At 41.4% G+C, this 17,627-nt stretch overlaps 1 protein-coding gene and 1 long non-coding RNA gene across 2 annotated transcripts in view; one reads left to right on the top strand and one right to left on the bottom strand.

Annotated features, from left to right (window-relative positions):
- LOC149092162 (uncharacterized) overlaps positions 1-13,666 on the top strand; it is a 122,920-nt gene extending 109,254 nt beyond the window's left edge. The window contains exon 2 of the long non-coding RNA XR_016197288.1: positions 13,571-13,666. This is a non-coding gene — a long non-coding RNA (uncharacterized LOC149092162). The remainder of the gene's footprint in view (positions 1-13,570) is intronic.
- Sdr (Secreted decoy of InR) lies at positions 9,175-13,575 on the bottom strand. Its single transcript, XM_018113721.3, has 7 exons — positions 12,948-13,575; positions 11,836-12,373; positions 11,626-11,773; positions 10,630-11,025; positions 10,352-10,568; positions 10,030-10,289; positions 9,175-9,962 (listed from the first exon to the last, which is right to left on the bottom strand). The coding sequence occupies exons 1-7, from the start codon at positions 13,428-13,430 to the stop codon at positions 9,419-9,421; spliced, it is 2,586 nt and encodes an 861-aa protein (XP_017969210.1). The 5' UTR covers positions 13,431-13,575; the 3' UTR covers positions 9,175-9,418.
- Positions 13,667-17,627: the final 3,961 nt, after the last annotated feature.

The raw sequence follows: 17,627 nt of genomic DNA, 5'->3' as shown, positions 1-17,627 counted from the left end.
TAAATAAAATCTTTTGTAGATTACTTTACTTTGTGGCCTCAATTTTCATAGAACTATCATTGTAGAATCTACAGCTGCTCAAAGTGTAACTGAGCTTAGCTTTGAGCACTCGCAGTTTCTCTTCAATTTCATTAGTTGTAGCTCATTTGCAGATTGACTAATTGAAGTACATTTAACTTGTTCGGCTGCACAGTTGTTGTTGTTGTTGTTTAGTCCTGGTGAATGGCTGGCAACCATAGCATTCCTTATCCTTTACACGCCATCCCTATTTCAATTTATAGAGCGCCTGCGGCAACATTTTGCGTTCTGTTTTTGTCGAGCAAAGTATTTATGAAAGCTGTCTCAAGTCCGAGCGCCACAGCGCCCCTCTAGAACACGTTGCTCTTTGTGGCCCCCGGCACGCTGACAGTTTTGTTCAACAATTGCTGGAGCTGCATTGCCACGTTCTTTTAGCCCCTATAATACCAATTAGAGCTTGGCCAACAAAACAACCCTGTCAGGTCCCATCACAGCGCTTAGCCATCACATCTACTTACACACCAACTACTATTCAATTATCCACGCCCCCAACCTGCTTTGTGGTGCACTCGACTGCAGCTGCAGCAGCAGCAGCACCACTGTCTCATCAAATAAAAGTCATTTGCACTTTTATACAAATTACTTCCAGTCACAGCTCTGGTCAGTGGCTAACAAAGACAAGAGAAAACTTTCGCAAATCCCAACTTGACTTGCTGCCCGGATTATGTAGCTCAACTGGGCGGACGGCATGGAGCGCCAAGTTTTACATGCACATCTAATGAAACTTATTGCTAAAAATATAGATATTTAGAATAATAAATAATTGGAGCAAGGACAAAGTGTTTAGGCATTCCAGCATTTGTATTTGTTTTATTTATAACTACAGAGATTAATATTCTAATTTTAAGAATTTGTTGCTAATCGAATGTCATACGATATTTATTATCATTTTCTATATTTATTAGCACGAAGCAGAGAGTAGATAGTGTTGGCAAATATAGCTGAAGGAATTAGAAAAAATATTTGCAATAATTTACTGCACAGCGAAGATGGAATGCTCTCTCTTGCATACATTTCTTAGAGAAGGGAGTTGAGGCATAAGAATATAAAAATATAAGATTTGTATATAATTTTTAAAATAATAATTAAGCATTATTTCGCTGAGTGTAAGAGCGAAGCTGCCCTCGTTTTATATATAAGCTATAGAGTATTAAGGGTTTATAAATTTTATTTATTGTCAAATATAGAATGTCGCAAATAAAATAATCATGTATATCTCCACAAAAGAGAGAAGAGGGAAAGAAAGAGAGAGAGAGAGAGATAGACAGAGACATAGACAGAGAGAATTATCAGTAGTCTCAATCAATATAACTTCATCAATATTATCCACCCAACTAAGAATGGGTATTACACAATCGGCTATGGCCGACCCCGTCATCTATTATTCTTTCTCTCTTTGCACGATTGCCTCTTCACTGTTTTGCCTGTGGCTCGAACTCGGGTTCATTATGCTTCGACGTTGCATAATATAAATGTCAGACTTTGACAAATTTGACAGGATATACGATACTAATGAACTGTCACAGCGTTCAGGATGTGGCCGAGGGAGTTAAGGAAAGGAACGCACATTGGCCATTTGATTGCGCCGATTGGATAAGACCCAGCAGCCCACTTGCCCTCGCTCAGACGGACTTAGTTACGTGGCTAGCGGTGTTCGCGTACAATAGTTGAATTGAAATTCGATTTGTGGCGCAAAGTTTGTACAATAGATGGCGCCACATGCAGTCGAATATGAAAGCTGCGCACGATGTGGAATACATTTTTTAATTAAAATTATGGCAGAGCTCACAACGGCGATCAGTGGAAGCTGCACACACACACACACACACAAAGACACATGCAGAGAGAGTGTTAAGTTTTAGAGTAGAGTCTTGGACAGAAAACTTGTAAGGAGTTGGGCCAAGTCACAGTTGGCATTCGGGAAAACGGAATGAAAAACTTTTTCGTCCAGATGAAGTAGAAGAAGTTGCAAGAGCGAACCTCGACGGGAGATTGGCACACAAATGAGCAGCAAAGGCAACAACAACAACAACGACAAGGACAATCACAATCGCAATTGCAACTGCAACTGCAGAGGCAGCGGCAACGGCAACGGCAACGGAAAATGCACAAAACTTAACCTAATGAACATTAAGATAATGCAACAACAAGAGAGTCCGACCCCCAGAGTGTTGCTGGCCTGTCCCTCGGCTACATAATTCTGCATTCGACCTTAGAGCAGCCACAAAAGTTTTGCTTACTACAACGAAACGAAACGAAACCAAAACCATCGCCATCGCCATCGTCATTGCCGTCTTCAAATGCATTTTGGCATTGGACAAAGTCAGAAACTTGCGCAGCGCCATTTGCCAGTTTGCATTCGAGCAGCGGCATAAAGTTTTTAGCTTATGTTGTGATTTTTATGGGCCAGCGAAATAAACGTGGGGTGAGTGCCACAAAATGAAGATAAGTTTTATGTGGCGCGGAAATTAAGAAGTTTGTTTATAGTGATACCTACTAGCCCACAGCTTAGGCCCCACCCGCGTCTTTGCTAAATGCTTTCCCATTACTAAATGCCAGCTGCAGGCTGAAAGTGAGCGCAAATGACTTGAGGCTTGCCTGCAGCCATGTCTGTCAGTGGGAGTCCTTTAGAAAATGTGATTAAATGTATTAAGAATTCATTAGTGGCAGTAGTTGTGCCTATTTCGGCAGGACACCGACAGTGGCACTGATACCGGCCCACTGACTGGAGACCATCATTAAATATGCATTCATTTTACTCAACAAGGCATTAACATTCGCACCGGCCGCCCCATAAGCTGGCCCCGCCTCCTAAGCACCTGCGAATGCCAGTCTAATGCCCTGCCAATACTTTGCTTTTAATTGAAACAATGCCAGATGGCAGCTGGCATTTCGAATGCCTCAAATGAGTATTCCATTTAATGCAATTTTAATTTCTATTTTCTTTAGGCACAAATGAATTTTTACAATTCACATCACAATCGAAATATTCCATTTATTTACTGGCTTCAATGATATATTAAATAATATTAAATTCCAATTAATGCATATCAAACATATAAAATTTATTTGTATTATTTTTAAATTTCCCGATTATAATAAACAATGATTTCATAAATACCTTGACAAAATCAATAAAGCATTTTAATAATTGTTTTTTTTTTTACCTTTGATGGCATATAAATATTGTAATAATAATATTTAGAGAGCGATGCAATCGTTTTATATGCGATTAAAATTGTATTGTAGGTGCTGTGAGTATCGGATAATCAATATATGTACATATGTGTGTATATGCGAGCATGAACACACAAAATAAACCAAGAATTTGTAGTATTTCAAAACGAACGACAAGCGCTAGTATATGTCTTTAAGAGAGCTGCTTCTGTGCTAAAAAAACAAAATCACGATGCTCGAATTGCGCAAAATATGTTGAGTGACATTGACGCTAAGTCGAAAATGGTTTAGCTGGTAGAGTATGCTCTCTACTAGCAAAAACGAATTGAAGGAGTGGAAGTGCGAGTTGAGTATATACATATATGAGTCCCATACATGTAAGGGACTGTAAATGTGTGTGTCTTCATAACCTTCTCAGAAATAATCATGAAAACGCACACTTGAACTTGAATGTGCATCTCACAAGAATTCGGTATACTCTTCACTCAGAAGGCAAGAAATGTGATCATCGCGGACAAATTTAAATTCTTATGACCTACAGCTTATGCTTAGATAGAGGAAGAAAGCATAGAGTAAGAGAGAGATAGCATATAAACAGCTGATCAGCTCTCAAACCTTAAGCGACCGAGCCGAGCAAATAAGAAGAGGCAGTATGAACTATGTATTACTATTACGAGCAGAAACTCGTGTGCTATGACGCCTCTACAATTTGGCATCTTTTTCCATTCCGTTTGAGGGCTTCTTTTATTCTCGCTTATTTCACTGAAGGCAGTAACTCCTTACACCTTAGCCGCACTCCAGCTCAAGCTCATTCAATATGCTTTATGCTTCTCACTCACTCAATCGACATTATACAAAATGGACTCTATGTGAAGTATATTGTGAGTAAAGTCATGCAGCCCTTTAATCTGTGCTCTAAAATAACTAAAATTAGCCTCTTGATTTCAGGGCTTTGAGTCAAAAAGGAAACAGTTAAGTTTTTGATCTGACAGCAAACAAAGATATACTTATTGTTAACTCCAATCCGAATGAATCCATTTGAGTTGACAACAGGCTAAAAGAAAACATATGCTAATAGCATTAAAACAATGCTCTAAACTAAGCCTTTCTTTTGAATTGTAACCACTTAAATTAAATATAAAAACACTAGCATTAATGTACACACTTAATGCAGACTTTATGGACAGACGAGCGGACCAGCTGAATGAGCAGACATTGCCTTGCCCCAGCTAACTCTTAGAGGAGCTTGCACAAGTGGCATAAGTCGTGCTGCAGTGGTTAAAACGAACCCTTTTGCTATTGGAGCCCTCAACGTCTAAGTCAACACACCTGTAACGTGTGCCAAATGCGCCCGCACACACACAAAGAGAGACAGAGAAGGAGAGACAGAGGGGAGAGAGAGAGGTAGAGAGCTCAACAATAAATCCGCATTAAGTTTAAACGCAAACACGTCGCACACGAACTCAAAGAAATGCAACTCCGTTTGCAGCTTTCCGTCTGTCGACTAATTAACTTACTTGCATGTGGGTAAAAAGTTCGTGGCGATTAGTTTGGAAAACCTCAGCGAAAGCCATAAACTGTCGTGCGACAACTTTCAGCAATTAATTATCCGCAAAGTTTTCAATTACGAGCCAATTACGAGCAGCCATCAACCCATTATAGTGCACACACTCGACACTCGTGCAAAAAGACAAACCAAAAAAAAACGATGTGACTCTGCTGAAATGTTATAGAGTAATCGACATACACGTACGACTTCCGCCTGCCCACCTGCCCACCTGGCCAAGCCCAAGCTAGCTCACCTCACTCACTTCCGCTCTGCTCTACTCTGCTCTCCGAGTGCGTTAACGCATACGAGTCGATGACACGTTTTGCCAACACATCATGTCGAAGGTATGCGGCCGCTGTCATTTTACGGAAATGCAGGCGACGCCATGCCCGAAACCCGACTGGCAAATATGGCGCCCAAACAATGGCCGACTGCCACTGCGGAAATAGTGTTTTTGTGCAAATTTACTCGAAATCCCAATCAACTCAATGTAGCTGGAAATGAGGCATTCGTTGATGCACATGGGATTTGGGAACTCGCGAAATGAGGCTTTGTAAACGTCAGATATACGCGCATACACACATACATGTGTGAGAGGATTCTGTTGCATTTCGGCCAACATTTTGTTGACAATTAAAATGTACTCTTCATTAAGGTGTGATTGTGCATTCCGTCCACAGTCAAACATTATCGGAATTATTATGCCAGCAGTGGAAATGCGTGAACAATATTTGACCACGAGCAACGAAAATTTGTAAACACAAAATGAGCAAAAAAGTTCCCAAACCGAATTGTTGAAAATTGAGCAATGCCTTGATAATTGCTGTTATTATAAATGTTAATAGCTCTGGCATCGATTACCCCTTCTATAGGCAATAAATATTTAATGGGGCGTGCTTAGTATTCCGCAGTAGGCATAAATCAATAAATCATCAATTTTGAATTATAACTTTTCGAAATTTCCAGGGTAATTAAATGGGATCAAATATGAATTTTCGATGACTATCGAGACTCTGAAAGAAAGCAGCCGTTTAGCCTTTAAGTCTGGAAAGTGAAAATTTAGAGGATTTATATGAATATGAGCAACTTTTGATATGTTTTTACTTTAGAGTAATAAATTAACTAATATTATTTCAGAAATGGAATGAAATACTCAGCCTTCTAATAGGCCAATGGTTTTTGGTATACATGTAAAATATGATATATGTATGTATGATATATATTTTGACTTTTTTTAGCCAACTCTTTTCATAAAGTTTTACATAAACTCCCATTTTTAAACTCCCCCTTTCAACCTACAATAGTATTATATATGTATTTCTCCTTCCAATATCAATAAGTCTTTTGTTCTGCTCGAGACAAGTTTAGTATAGAAGTCGTCCAAGTTTTGTTTGCAAAAGTCTTTGTCAGCTTTTATTTTCAATTGTCATCGAATGTCGATAAGTATTTGATTGGCATGGACAAACATGGCCCATGAGCTTATATTTTATTAATAACTGCCAGATACAAATTGACACTCGCATATAATAAGCTCGAGCTGCCAAAGAATAACGACGTCTGCCAAATTTATCAAGTCGCGTGCTACTAATGACCCCAACGGATAAAATGAATTGAACTTAATTGTGCTACGGCCCAAGTGCGCACAGAGTTCGTATACCTAAATGGGTCATTTAAACGAATTGCATCTATTTTGAGCGCAAACAGTGTGAGTGTGAATGTGAGTGACCTCGATGGGCGTTATTGACTTGAAGACACCCAGTACTTTAAGCTGTAAATTGTAATGTATACAGATATGAGAAGAATCATCTATAAGCCGTTTGATTATTTCCTATAAACCGGAAACGGAAATTCTTTTAAGTAAGCTCATTTTATTACCTTACCTTGATCTTAGCAAAGCTTATATATCATTTATATTAACATTAATAAACTAGAAGCATGCATAGCATAGCATAGCATAGCCAGATTTTCATTACCTACAGGGTATATTACGAGATCATATCTAAATTGTGCCCTATTAAGCTTTGAGTGGAGTGTTCGACGTGCATGAAAATAAACTCAATATGAATACGTATGTGTATGTCTGTATGTATGGGATATACGATATATTTTCAGCATTTGAATTATTTATGAAACTGTCGGTCAAAGACATCCAGCACAATTCACATCAGGTTAAAAGCCACGCAATGCCACTCGCTAGAGCTGGACGTAGCAATTGAATAAACACACATACATGCATACATATGAGGGATAACAAAACACATATGCATAGCTCTAACTTGCAGCTTAATTGAAAAAACATTTAGAAGAGGCAATGCATACGATTGTCCGCTTGTTTTTTATTTTTTTAACTTATTCAAGTCAGTGAAAATCGACCTGAGTGGCTGGCCATTATCATGAACAATGGCGCCCATTCAATGGGGAGACTAACGGGCCACTTTCACATGTCCATTGCTGCTATCCGAGCGCATTTATCTAACACTGCCAATTGGATTCGGAATGTGTGACGCGAGCGCAGGGCCAGATAATGAGACGGGATAGCAGCACAAACGAGTGACTAATCGGATCAAAATGTAATAAGCTGTGCTAGTCTCTTATTAAATAGCTCATACAGTGAGTTTAGTTGTTGTATAATTCAATTAAAAATAAATGCTCTACAATTTTTTATGCCATTTTCCTTTAATTTTCTTCAAGCACTGTTAAATTGGATTGTGTATTTATTTTAGCAAGTATTTTATTTTTTTATTTTTTTTATTTTTTATTTAATTTTTTATTTAATATAAATGTTTTGGTTCACGTTATAAAGTTGCACTTCTTTACGATATATGTATAATACTATAAGAAGATATCTTAGGTGAGTCCAATACATAAAGCATGAATAATATCGAAAATATTCAAGTTTTACATAAACGTAAAATGTGAATACACTCAGTATATATACTCTTATGTATATATCTATATAGCAAGCATTCATTATTTGTGTATTTGCAGAAGGAGAACAAGTGGGGGTAGAAAGAAATGTGCGCAATATAAATTTATTGGTCAACCCATTTCCATTAGGGCAGTCAGGAGCATAGACGCTGCTGGTGTTAGGGATATCAGAGGGTAGACGAAGCCAAACTCAAACAAAATCCATGTGCGCTGGCTCCAAGCTGAAGCGTATTGAAATGAAGGTCAACTAAACTGCGTTGTCCGGTGCTGAAGCTTTGGTGTGGTGCTCATGGTAATGGTGGTGATGGTGGTGGTGCAAGGACAATTGAAGTGCACACACGGCAAACTTGTAAAGCACTCAGTGAAATTGTTCAACTGACTGACGCGTATGCCCTACCTCACACACACACACACTCTCGCACACACACTCTCGCACAATTCAAGAGCTTCACAAAGTGCTTACCATCGCAGTGCAAGGATAACGAGCACTGGGCTATGGCAGCAATGGCGCAAAATGGCGCAACAGTAGAAGTGTGGAGCGACAGTGAAATATTGAAATACAATTGAGTATAGAATTTGGCAGGAGCCGGCGCTTTAAAAGCAACGCCACTGGATGTTGCCAAAGACATGGGACCGAAAACTGAAGACTTTGCGGTCTGGTCTCACTGTCAGCGACAGCGGCTCACTCAAAGTGCAAAGCCTTTACGTACTATCGACTAGCGTGGCCCGTGCATGTGCCGACATGCTCCTTCGTCAATCAACGGCGGCCAACGCCATTGAGTGGGACACGTTCCGTGCAAGTTTCCTGCTGAGCCAAAGTTCACAACAAGCCGACGTGGCGACACATGACACGTACTCGTACTCTGTTCGACTTTGGAGCCCTGGATCTCTGGTCGGGCCGTCTGCTCGTGCCGCATCGTGTCGCGTCCCATTTTGCCTCATCCAGCGGAGTCGGGATTATTTTTAGTTTTTCTCTCTTTTCGGCAGTATTTTAAAGTTTAAAGCTCTTTTGTGGCATATTTGCATATTAAGTGGCATGCGTTGAGCGTTTGCAACTGACGCAAGTGCCCCGAGCATCTCTCTCAACAGCAGCAACAGCAACCGACGTGTGTGCGTGTGTGTGTGTGTGTGTGGGAGCAGCAGCATGAAAGGCAAGTGGAGTCAGCTGAAGTGGTTGGGGTGTTGGCTGCTATAGTTTTGAGGCTGACGCAGGTGGAGCTGTTGTTAGTTTGCGTAGGCTTATTGTTTGAGCCCCCGCAACCGTTATGCCAAGTTGCAAAATGTCAAGAATCACTGCCAGCCACACTCATTGTGTGTGCGGATTATAGCACTCTCTCTCCATCTCCTGCTCTCTCCCCTCTCACTGCCTGTGTGTTTGGCTCTGCGGCCTATCTCAAAATAACTGTTAAGACTTTAAAAGCTCGACAAGCTAAAACATCAAATTACCATAGGATAAAAGGATTTTCCGATTTAATTTATAATGAAAGGAACTTTAGCAAATAGTTTCTCACGTTTATCATGCTTAAATATTACAAACTTTATATATATCACGCGACTATCGAAACAAACAACAGACGGAACAATTACATCTATGTAGACATTACGTAACATCTAAAATCTCTTCAATGTGAGGCGACAGCTATAACAAAACTGTGAACTCCTCGTTTGGGCTGCGAGTCAATGCGTTTATTGGCCATTCATAAACTGATCCACCTGCTCGCTAATGGTCTTCAGTATCATCTCCGTCGGATTCGAGCAGCCATTGATGACACCGTCCACACAGGCTCGCACCGTAATGCGATAGTACTGGTTGGCCTGCAAGCCGGTCGCATTGAAATAGTGCTGAGTGCCAGGCACGCTGATGCCAATTGGCTCTTCCTCGACGATGCATTTCTGCTCCAGTTGATAGCCCACTGAGGCATGGCTATCGCTGCACTTAGGCATCGCATGCAGGATGACAAAGTCGGATGCGTTGGTGTCCTGCAGCTGGCGCATTCTGTCCTCGATGTATTTCCGAAATATTTCATATTGCTTGGCGGCATCAGAGTCCTCCTGCGAAAGTGTTTCGTTCTGGCTTGCCGTGGACGAGTTGCTGACGACGAGCGAAGGTGCAGGAGGAGTTGTTGTGCTTGTGCTGTTGTCATATGACACTATCGTGGGACCGGCGACCAGATCCTCAAAGCTCTTAACCTTTTCAAACTTTTCCTTCTTGGCCTGCAGTTTGCGACGTCTGGTTGAAATGGTAAAAGGCAACTTAGAGGGAAAAGTCCGGTATATCAAGTGGAAATGCTACTCACGACACATATATGAGATTGGGCAGTGCTTCCTCATATATTATCTGCTCCTTGTTGTAGTAGTGCTCATCCTCCGGCTGTGGACCCGAATCGTATGGCTTCAGATCGTTGCAGACGCAGTCCAAATCACAGGTGTCGCATGTCTTGAAGGTGGGATAGTTCTTGGTGCTGACCTCTGCCTTGGTCAGATTCTGCAGCTCAACATTCACAATGTATTTGGATATGATGCCATTGGGACGAGCTGGCGGCCACCAGTAAATCATCTGCAAAAGAACAAATAGAAAATAGAAATAGACTCGCCATCACGTCACAGCAAATCACTTACTATCTGTGTGCTGTGGTCCGAGCTGCCGTGCAGCTGGCTCACAGGACTCGGCTTGCTGGGCAGCGTGCGGAAGTACAGGATCTTGGAGTATGCATCGACCTGCATGTGGTAGTCGGTACGCGTGAGGGTCTTGACAAAATATGCATACTGCGTGTAGGGCTTCAGGTTCGAGATGACATGACGGCGATTCTTGCTAAGACTCACATCCATTAGCCAGCTAAAAGGGAGTTACGTAAGTGAAAGGCATTTCAAAAAGTCAACCTCCTCCTCTCACTCACTTATCATGTCCACAGCCGTGTCGCCCGTCGTACATGGTTATATTTCGCTGCGGCGCCTCCATGTAGTGATAGGAGTAGCCTATAAGTATTTCCACATCCTCGGCCTTCATAAAGTCTATCACAATCCGTACGGCCGTTGAGTTCAGATCCTCGACGTTAACGTTCAGCGTGCGCACCGAATCGCCACAGATCACACGCTCGCCATTCGAGTTGGGCGATACATCCGCTATGGATATCTTCCTGACACTCTTCAGAGATGGCTGCAGTTTCTGGATCTTCTCGAAACACAATCGCGGATTCAGGTGAAAGAATATTGTGCCCCTTTGAATGGCTACCTGGCGATTGGCTGGCCAGATGTGCTCCATGTGATAATTGTTAACAACATACAGGGCGTATCTGAAAGAAACAAATAAATGTAAATAACTCATGATGAAGCTTCTATAATAATCGCGAAAAGGTCCAGAGTCAATTTTATATGGATTCATGATTCAATATTACATTTAGACTCTAAATACCAATATAGGTGTTTCTAGCTCATGAGATCTTCGAGTTATTCCTCAGAGTTAATAATATAATATTATTTTGGTATGCCATATATAGAGTTATGCTCGTAAAAGAAATCTAAAAAGTAGATTTTGTTCGATATTCTTTGTGTGTAGGCCATATAAAAATTAAAATGCCTAAATAAAAAGCTATGAAAATATCGATTTTATCGATGTTTCATATAAAACTTTGCTTAGGGATGTGGGATCTTTTAAGTCTATAATAATTATGAGCTCAAATTATGGGATCTCTTAAGTCTATAATAATTATGAGCTCAAATAGACTACGGACTATTGCATTTATATGCCTAGAGAAGGTCATCTAGCTCTAAGCCCTGAATAAACATCGATTTGATTGATAATACGAAAGTAAATATAACATCTGGCATAACTAGACCTTATTATAGGTGTAAAAAATCATATTTTTACTCATATGCCATATAAATCAGCTTACTTATTTTCAATCAGCTGATCGCCGTGTATGGTATCCAAGTTGCTGAGAAAAGTCAAGGACATGAGCTGGGCCGAGTGTATGACCTTCAGATAGCCGGTAATCTCCTTAATGCTGCCCATGGCCTGCTCTAGAGCAGAAACAACTTTTTCTGAAATAGTTCGAATGGGTTGATATATGCTTCTCATTTTCGTAAGGCCTTCACTCGCATACCCTTTATATCCACTAGCTCTATAATGAGCGATCCGTTGATGGTCACACAGTCTTGTAATTGCTCCAGATCCGCAATGCGCTTGATGTGGAAGACGCCCTTGCACTCCAGCTGGCACTGGAGCGTGCCACTGGCATCAATTACGGGCTTGTGGTTATTGGGGCAGTGGTCCATGCAGCGATAGCCGCGCGTCAACGGAATTCGATTAAGCTGGCGGCATTCCTTGTACGAGATGCACTGCCTCTTGTGCAGCTCATAGCTGGCAATGCACTGATCCACACAGCGGCCATTCCGACGGTAATTGCCACAGAGCGTGCAGTTCTGCGCCGAGCAGCCCGTAATGCAGCTGTGCTGGCAGCAATTCCCTTTGGCATCGCAGCCATCCCGACCGCAGCTCCTGGGACACTTTTCAGTTTGGGGCGGCTCGATGCGCACCTGGGCCGCCTGCGTGTTCCAGCAATGCCGCGTGTAATTGTAACGAATCGAATAATCGGCTGAGATGCCGCCGCAAACAGGACAGTGATTCGGCGACCTGTTGAGCTGGAAATATGAAAAAAAATAAAATAAATAAATAAAATAAAATAATAATTAAATAAAATAAAATAAAATAAACAAAAATAGGTTTAACTAAATGAAATAAATTTTTAAAAATATTTTATACACTTGAAAAGAAATTAATTTGTATAAAATTCGATTGTTTTTTATTTTTTTTATTAAACAAAGATCGAAATAATCCCTCAGTTAGGTATGAAAGCCTTTTCAAGAAGATTTTTTGTGATATGAAAAGTAAAAATCGTTTCTTTCATTATAGTGCTACGCTAGAAAAACTTTGAGAATATTTTAATAAATGAGAAGACAAAGTAAATTTGGAACTAAAAAGTTTTCAAAAGTATTGGGTATACACCCCAAGAATATTTTATAATGATCCCTCATAGTAATTAATCTTACACTCTCATATCTCTCTCTCTCTCTCTCTCTCTCTCTCTCTCTCTCTCTCTCTCTCTCTCTCTCTAACAATTATACAATAATAAAGTTATATAAAGTTAGTCTTAATATTATATTAATTATAATCTCTAATAAATAAATCAAAATTTTCTCCAATGCTCAGCCCTACCTTTATATAGAAATGCTGCTGAGTGGCATTGCCTGAGAGGTAGATCCAGTCGACGGTATGCACGAAGCACAGCATCGGATTACTCTCGATGCGGATGTGACCGTCTTGGATGCGCTGCAGCTGGACGAGACCCAGCTCCCTTAAATTGCGATTCTCGTAGACCGTGAGGGCGTACTGATCCATTAGCAGTTGCCTGCCGCGTATCAGCTGGAGCTTGGGAAAGATTGTCTCCAGGGTGAGCAGACCGATGGAGCGATAGATCAGCAAATAGTCCGTGATCTCGGTTACCTCGCTGCTCAGCTCGTTCAGGTTGGCGTTGCTGGGCAGCTGGAGGTTCGCGATGCGCACATGACCCACCACAAGGCTGCAGTTGCGCAGCTGCTGCAAATCCGCGATGCTGCGCAGCTCCAGGGAGCCGCAAATTGTTTCCGCTCTGGTTGCAGCTGGCCGCAACAACAGCAGCCAGAGCATGTGCCACCACATGATGACTGCGCCTCGTAGTCAACTGACACTTTCAATTGAGAGCACTTGACCCAATTGGCCCCTTTAACATTGATGTACGCGAGCGTAAGTTGAATGACAACGCGAACTATCGAATGGGCTATGTATGTATGTATATGGAGGGCAATTAGCGCAGCGCAACAAAATATCACACACTTGAATGCCAATGTCGTTTGATGTACACCCCGGCCCTTGTGGCTATTTCTGGACCCGCTTCCGAGAGCTGGGATACGCGCACCGCCGGCGACGACGTTTCAGTTTCAACTGATTTGACCGGCGCGCTAAACAACGCACGACGGCAATTCAGTTCGATCTTTTCAATTAGCTAGAGCCCTGCTTCCATCTCGGCTGATTTGTTTTGTTTTTGTTTTTCGGGCCTGAGGCCAATTCTTCGCTTCAAAATTCCGCATTACACCAGCTGCAAAATGTTAGTGCCTTTGGCAGTCTACAGCATTGCATGGGCGCTTGCGCATCATTTTGCAGCGGGTGTAAGCGAATTGAGGAAGAGTACAGTAAAGTTGCGAACAGTGGCGTTGCTAAAAGGGAGTTGAGTTCAATAATAAATAAATATTAATAAATTTATTGTAAATTACAATACAATATATATATATATATATCTTAAATACGTACTTCCCACATTTTAATCCATAAACTTTCAACCCCCTTGCAATTGTCATATCTACGCCCCTGTTGATCTGATCCAATCACTTCTCCTTTTGTTTTCTTTTACTTGTTTTGCCTCACGTGCTTGTGTCGATTCCTTCAGGCAGCTGTTGCCCTTCAATTTAGTTAGTTAAGTCTTCCTCCACTTCCTTTCTGCCGGCACTAAGAGCAAACCCCACCCCCTGCGATCCTGCGGTGCATGGCGCAACAATGCAACGGACAAACCAGTTTGCCAGTCGCCGTCGCCGTCGCCGTTGCCGTCGACGTTGCCCATTATTGTCTGCTCCACTATTTTCTCTTTGTTTTGTTTTGATTGTTTTCTTTAGATGTTGCGTTCGCTGATAACAAAAAAAAAAAGAGCGCCGCTGCGCAAAAATTAAGTTCTAACGGCGAACATTTCAATTAGAGCTGAGCACAGCAGAAAACGGAGAGCAGAAAGCGAACCGCAGCAATGGCAATTGAGAAGAAGAGCCATGGAACAAACACACAAATGCTTAGTGCTAGTTGGGCCAATTCAAGTAGAGCTAATGCTTACAATGCGCAATTGCAAATCTGTTGCAATCGATGCGAATGAAATTAAAATTAATTGAAGTGAAAATTGGAAGTACACTAAGAATATAACAGATGATGCACTGGCAGAGAATCCAACAGATGTTCGCATGTTGCGTGGTTTTGTGGCTTTCATTTGGTTTGAGGCCTTAGCCTAGAGCAAATTGGAGAACTAAAGCCTAAAACGTTTTCGCATTGCGACAAAATATGTAGTTATGTGGTTATAAAAACGGGATGCGTGTCAAAAAGCCAAATGTTATAGGCTAAATTCATGAGATGACAAGCCATTGGATCACACTATTATTTCAGATGAACGATATGTCTATAAATATGTATGTTTGTATATATACAAGTGCATATGCAATCGGCCGTGCGCTGCGCGTAAATCAATTTCGAAAAGTATTTTTGCGGTTCGTGGTGATGAGTAGAGTAAATTGAATGCTGCATACTTTCAGGCGGACCGTAAAATGTGTGTCTGTGTGTGCGTGCGTATACGTACGTATATGAAGTTGTAGTGCGCCGCCTCGTTATAGTTTCCCGAGCTCAGCGGTTATTGAATACGCCAGCTGGAGCGACACGGTGGACGCAACCACACGGCCGCACAACCACGAGCCATATAATCCACTGGCACGCCGACTGGGAGACACCTTAGGCATCATCGACGTTGGCGGTGGCAAACACGTAACGGCATTTTGTGGCGCGTGATGGGAATCTCTAGCAGTTTCAGCTACTATGAAACGTGTACATATGCCTACACACATACTTATGCGCACAGCCATGTACATGGACGTGAAGTGGGCGCCCCCATAAGTCAGCCGGTCCCACGCACGTCGTTGCATTTAAGTGCCAAATTAGAGCTGCGGACGAGCTGACGCGAACTCCAACTGCACATGACAGCCATTTATAAATCAAGCGTGGAACGCAACGCATCTTCTATGCAATTTATAGCATGTCAATTCAGTCAGCAAGAAAGAACTGCTGCCACATCATGGCTATTAGCTTTCAAGCAGTTGCCGGTGCCCAAAATTAATTGAGTTTCTGCAAAAATGCTGCAACTGCAGCTGAAGCTGCTGATGCAGTGAGTGCACTGCGTCAGCGTGAGATGCCGCCAGTTCCATACGGTCCATCCATGGCACGACTGATTGTGTGTTTTGACATTGAGGCAGTCTGGCCCAGTCAGCTCAGTTCCTCAGTAAGTCAGTCAAGCAGTCAGTCAGGCCCGCATCGGATGGATGTGACATCCAGCGAGCGCTGACTGCAGCCAGAGACTCAAAGGAGTTCTAATAAATTTTCGGATTGCAGCTCAGTGCTGAAATTTGAGTTGTAGGTAACAGAGAATCGTTGCATGTATGTATGTATGTATATACATATAATATTAAATATATATATAAATACATATAATGTGCCAACTTGATCGCCTTCCTTACTAATTTAATTATTGTATGGCTATGTCCAACAATGAATTCCCAGTGTGCCGTATTTGCATCATTTCCTCTTTCTGGCTGCCCATTTCCAGTCACGTTCTCTTTGTCCACCGAAATTACAACGAGCTTGCCCAAAGGGCCTAACTTGCCGTTTCGCTCTCTCTCCCACTCTACATCACTCTCTGCAACATCAGCGACTAAGCACAGCCCTCCCTCTCGCACTCACTCTCTCTGGATATTAGCGTAGGCTTTTGAGCAAGCTTTCAGCCTCTCACTAACACTAATACAACAGAGAGAGGCAATCGCGTCAAAAGTGAGCACAATTAGAAAACTATAAAGAGCAACAAAGAAAACAACCTCTGCTAATCGCTTCACATACGACATACTTATACATAGACATAGGTATTCATGTATACATACATTTACTTTAATAGTTAAAGTCCATGTAGAAATGGCTTTATAAACATGCGAATCCAAATGTTAAGCGATTCGTGCGCAATTTTGAAGTTGCTCTTTGGTGGAATGAGAAGAGAGAAGTACTTCCACTCTCTTCTGACTAGTTGCCTGTTTACGTGTGGCTTGCTGCTTTGGTCTTACGCACACACACTTGCAGGCACTCACATGAATAATTACAGTGAAGCCGAAAAGTAAATCAAAAGGGTGGAATAACATTTAAATATATGTAGTTGCAGGATTTGAGTTGCGTGTTGAATAGACGCCATTCCAGCTTGATCCTAATTTTATACCCACTTAGCATTTTGTGAAATCAAATTACAAATGTATTTATAATCTGTTAAGTAGCAATTAGGTGTAATTGGATTAACTGACGTACACAATAAGAAGCGCACTAGAGGCTAGAGAAATTCCATGCAACTAGGCAAACTGCGTAGTTAAATGAACTTAAATCCTCGAGCACAGGTGTCCAGGCAAACGATGGATGTCAGCGCCATGGCAATAGCTCAAAAGCCAGGATGCTCTTATGCGCCACATTGAACATGAACTTCCGAATGTTACCTGAGCAGATTCAATTAGAAGTTTTTAAAGCCAACAACAATCGCTGGAATTTTCCTGCGGATCTGTTGCCATAAGAACTCAAGCACCTTAACGGCCAATATCCTCAGGGCGTGTGCTCAGCATATTTTCTGTATTTTATTATTGTATTATAGATTCTCCAAGCAACGTGTAATGTAATAAGATCTAAAACGCTTCTGGCTAAATATTTATTGCACAGAGACTTATCCGGAAGGCTCCACATAAGAAAGGTGTTTATAAAGCCTTAAAATGAAAAATTTTATAAATTTCTCAAAACTATAAAGAAAAGTTGACAAATTCGACATCTACAGGAAAAACTCAATGAAAACTATAAGTAAAGTTGTGCAATAATTTAACTTTGACTAGGACTAGGACTAGGACTACCGGGACCTTTTTTTTAAGTTCTGAGAATTACCCTGGAATACTTCATACCCTTTAAACTGTCCGATTGTACGCAGATTTTAATTATCTAAATGGATTACATTTATATAACTCAATTTCTGGAGCACAA

The sequence above is a fragment of the Drosophila navojoa genome, chromosome 2, assembly GCF_054131105.1.
Source record: "Drosophila navojoa isolate 15081-1374.11 chromosome 2, UAZ_NAV_1.0, whole genome shotgun sequence".
NCBI classification, from domain to species: Eukaryota; Metazoa; Arthropoda; class Insecta; order Diptera; family Drosophilidae; genus Drosophila; species Drosophila navojoa.
Note: the sequence above shows the minus strand (reverse complement) of the source record. Positions and strands in the feature narration are given on the sequence as shown.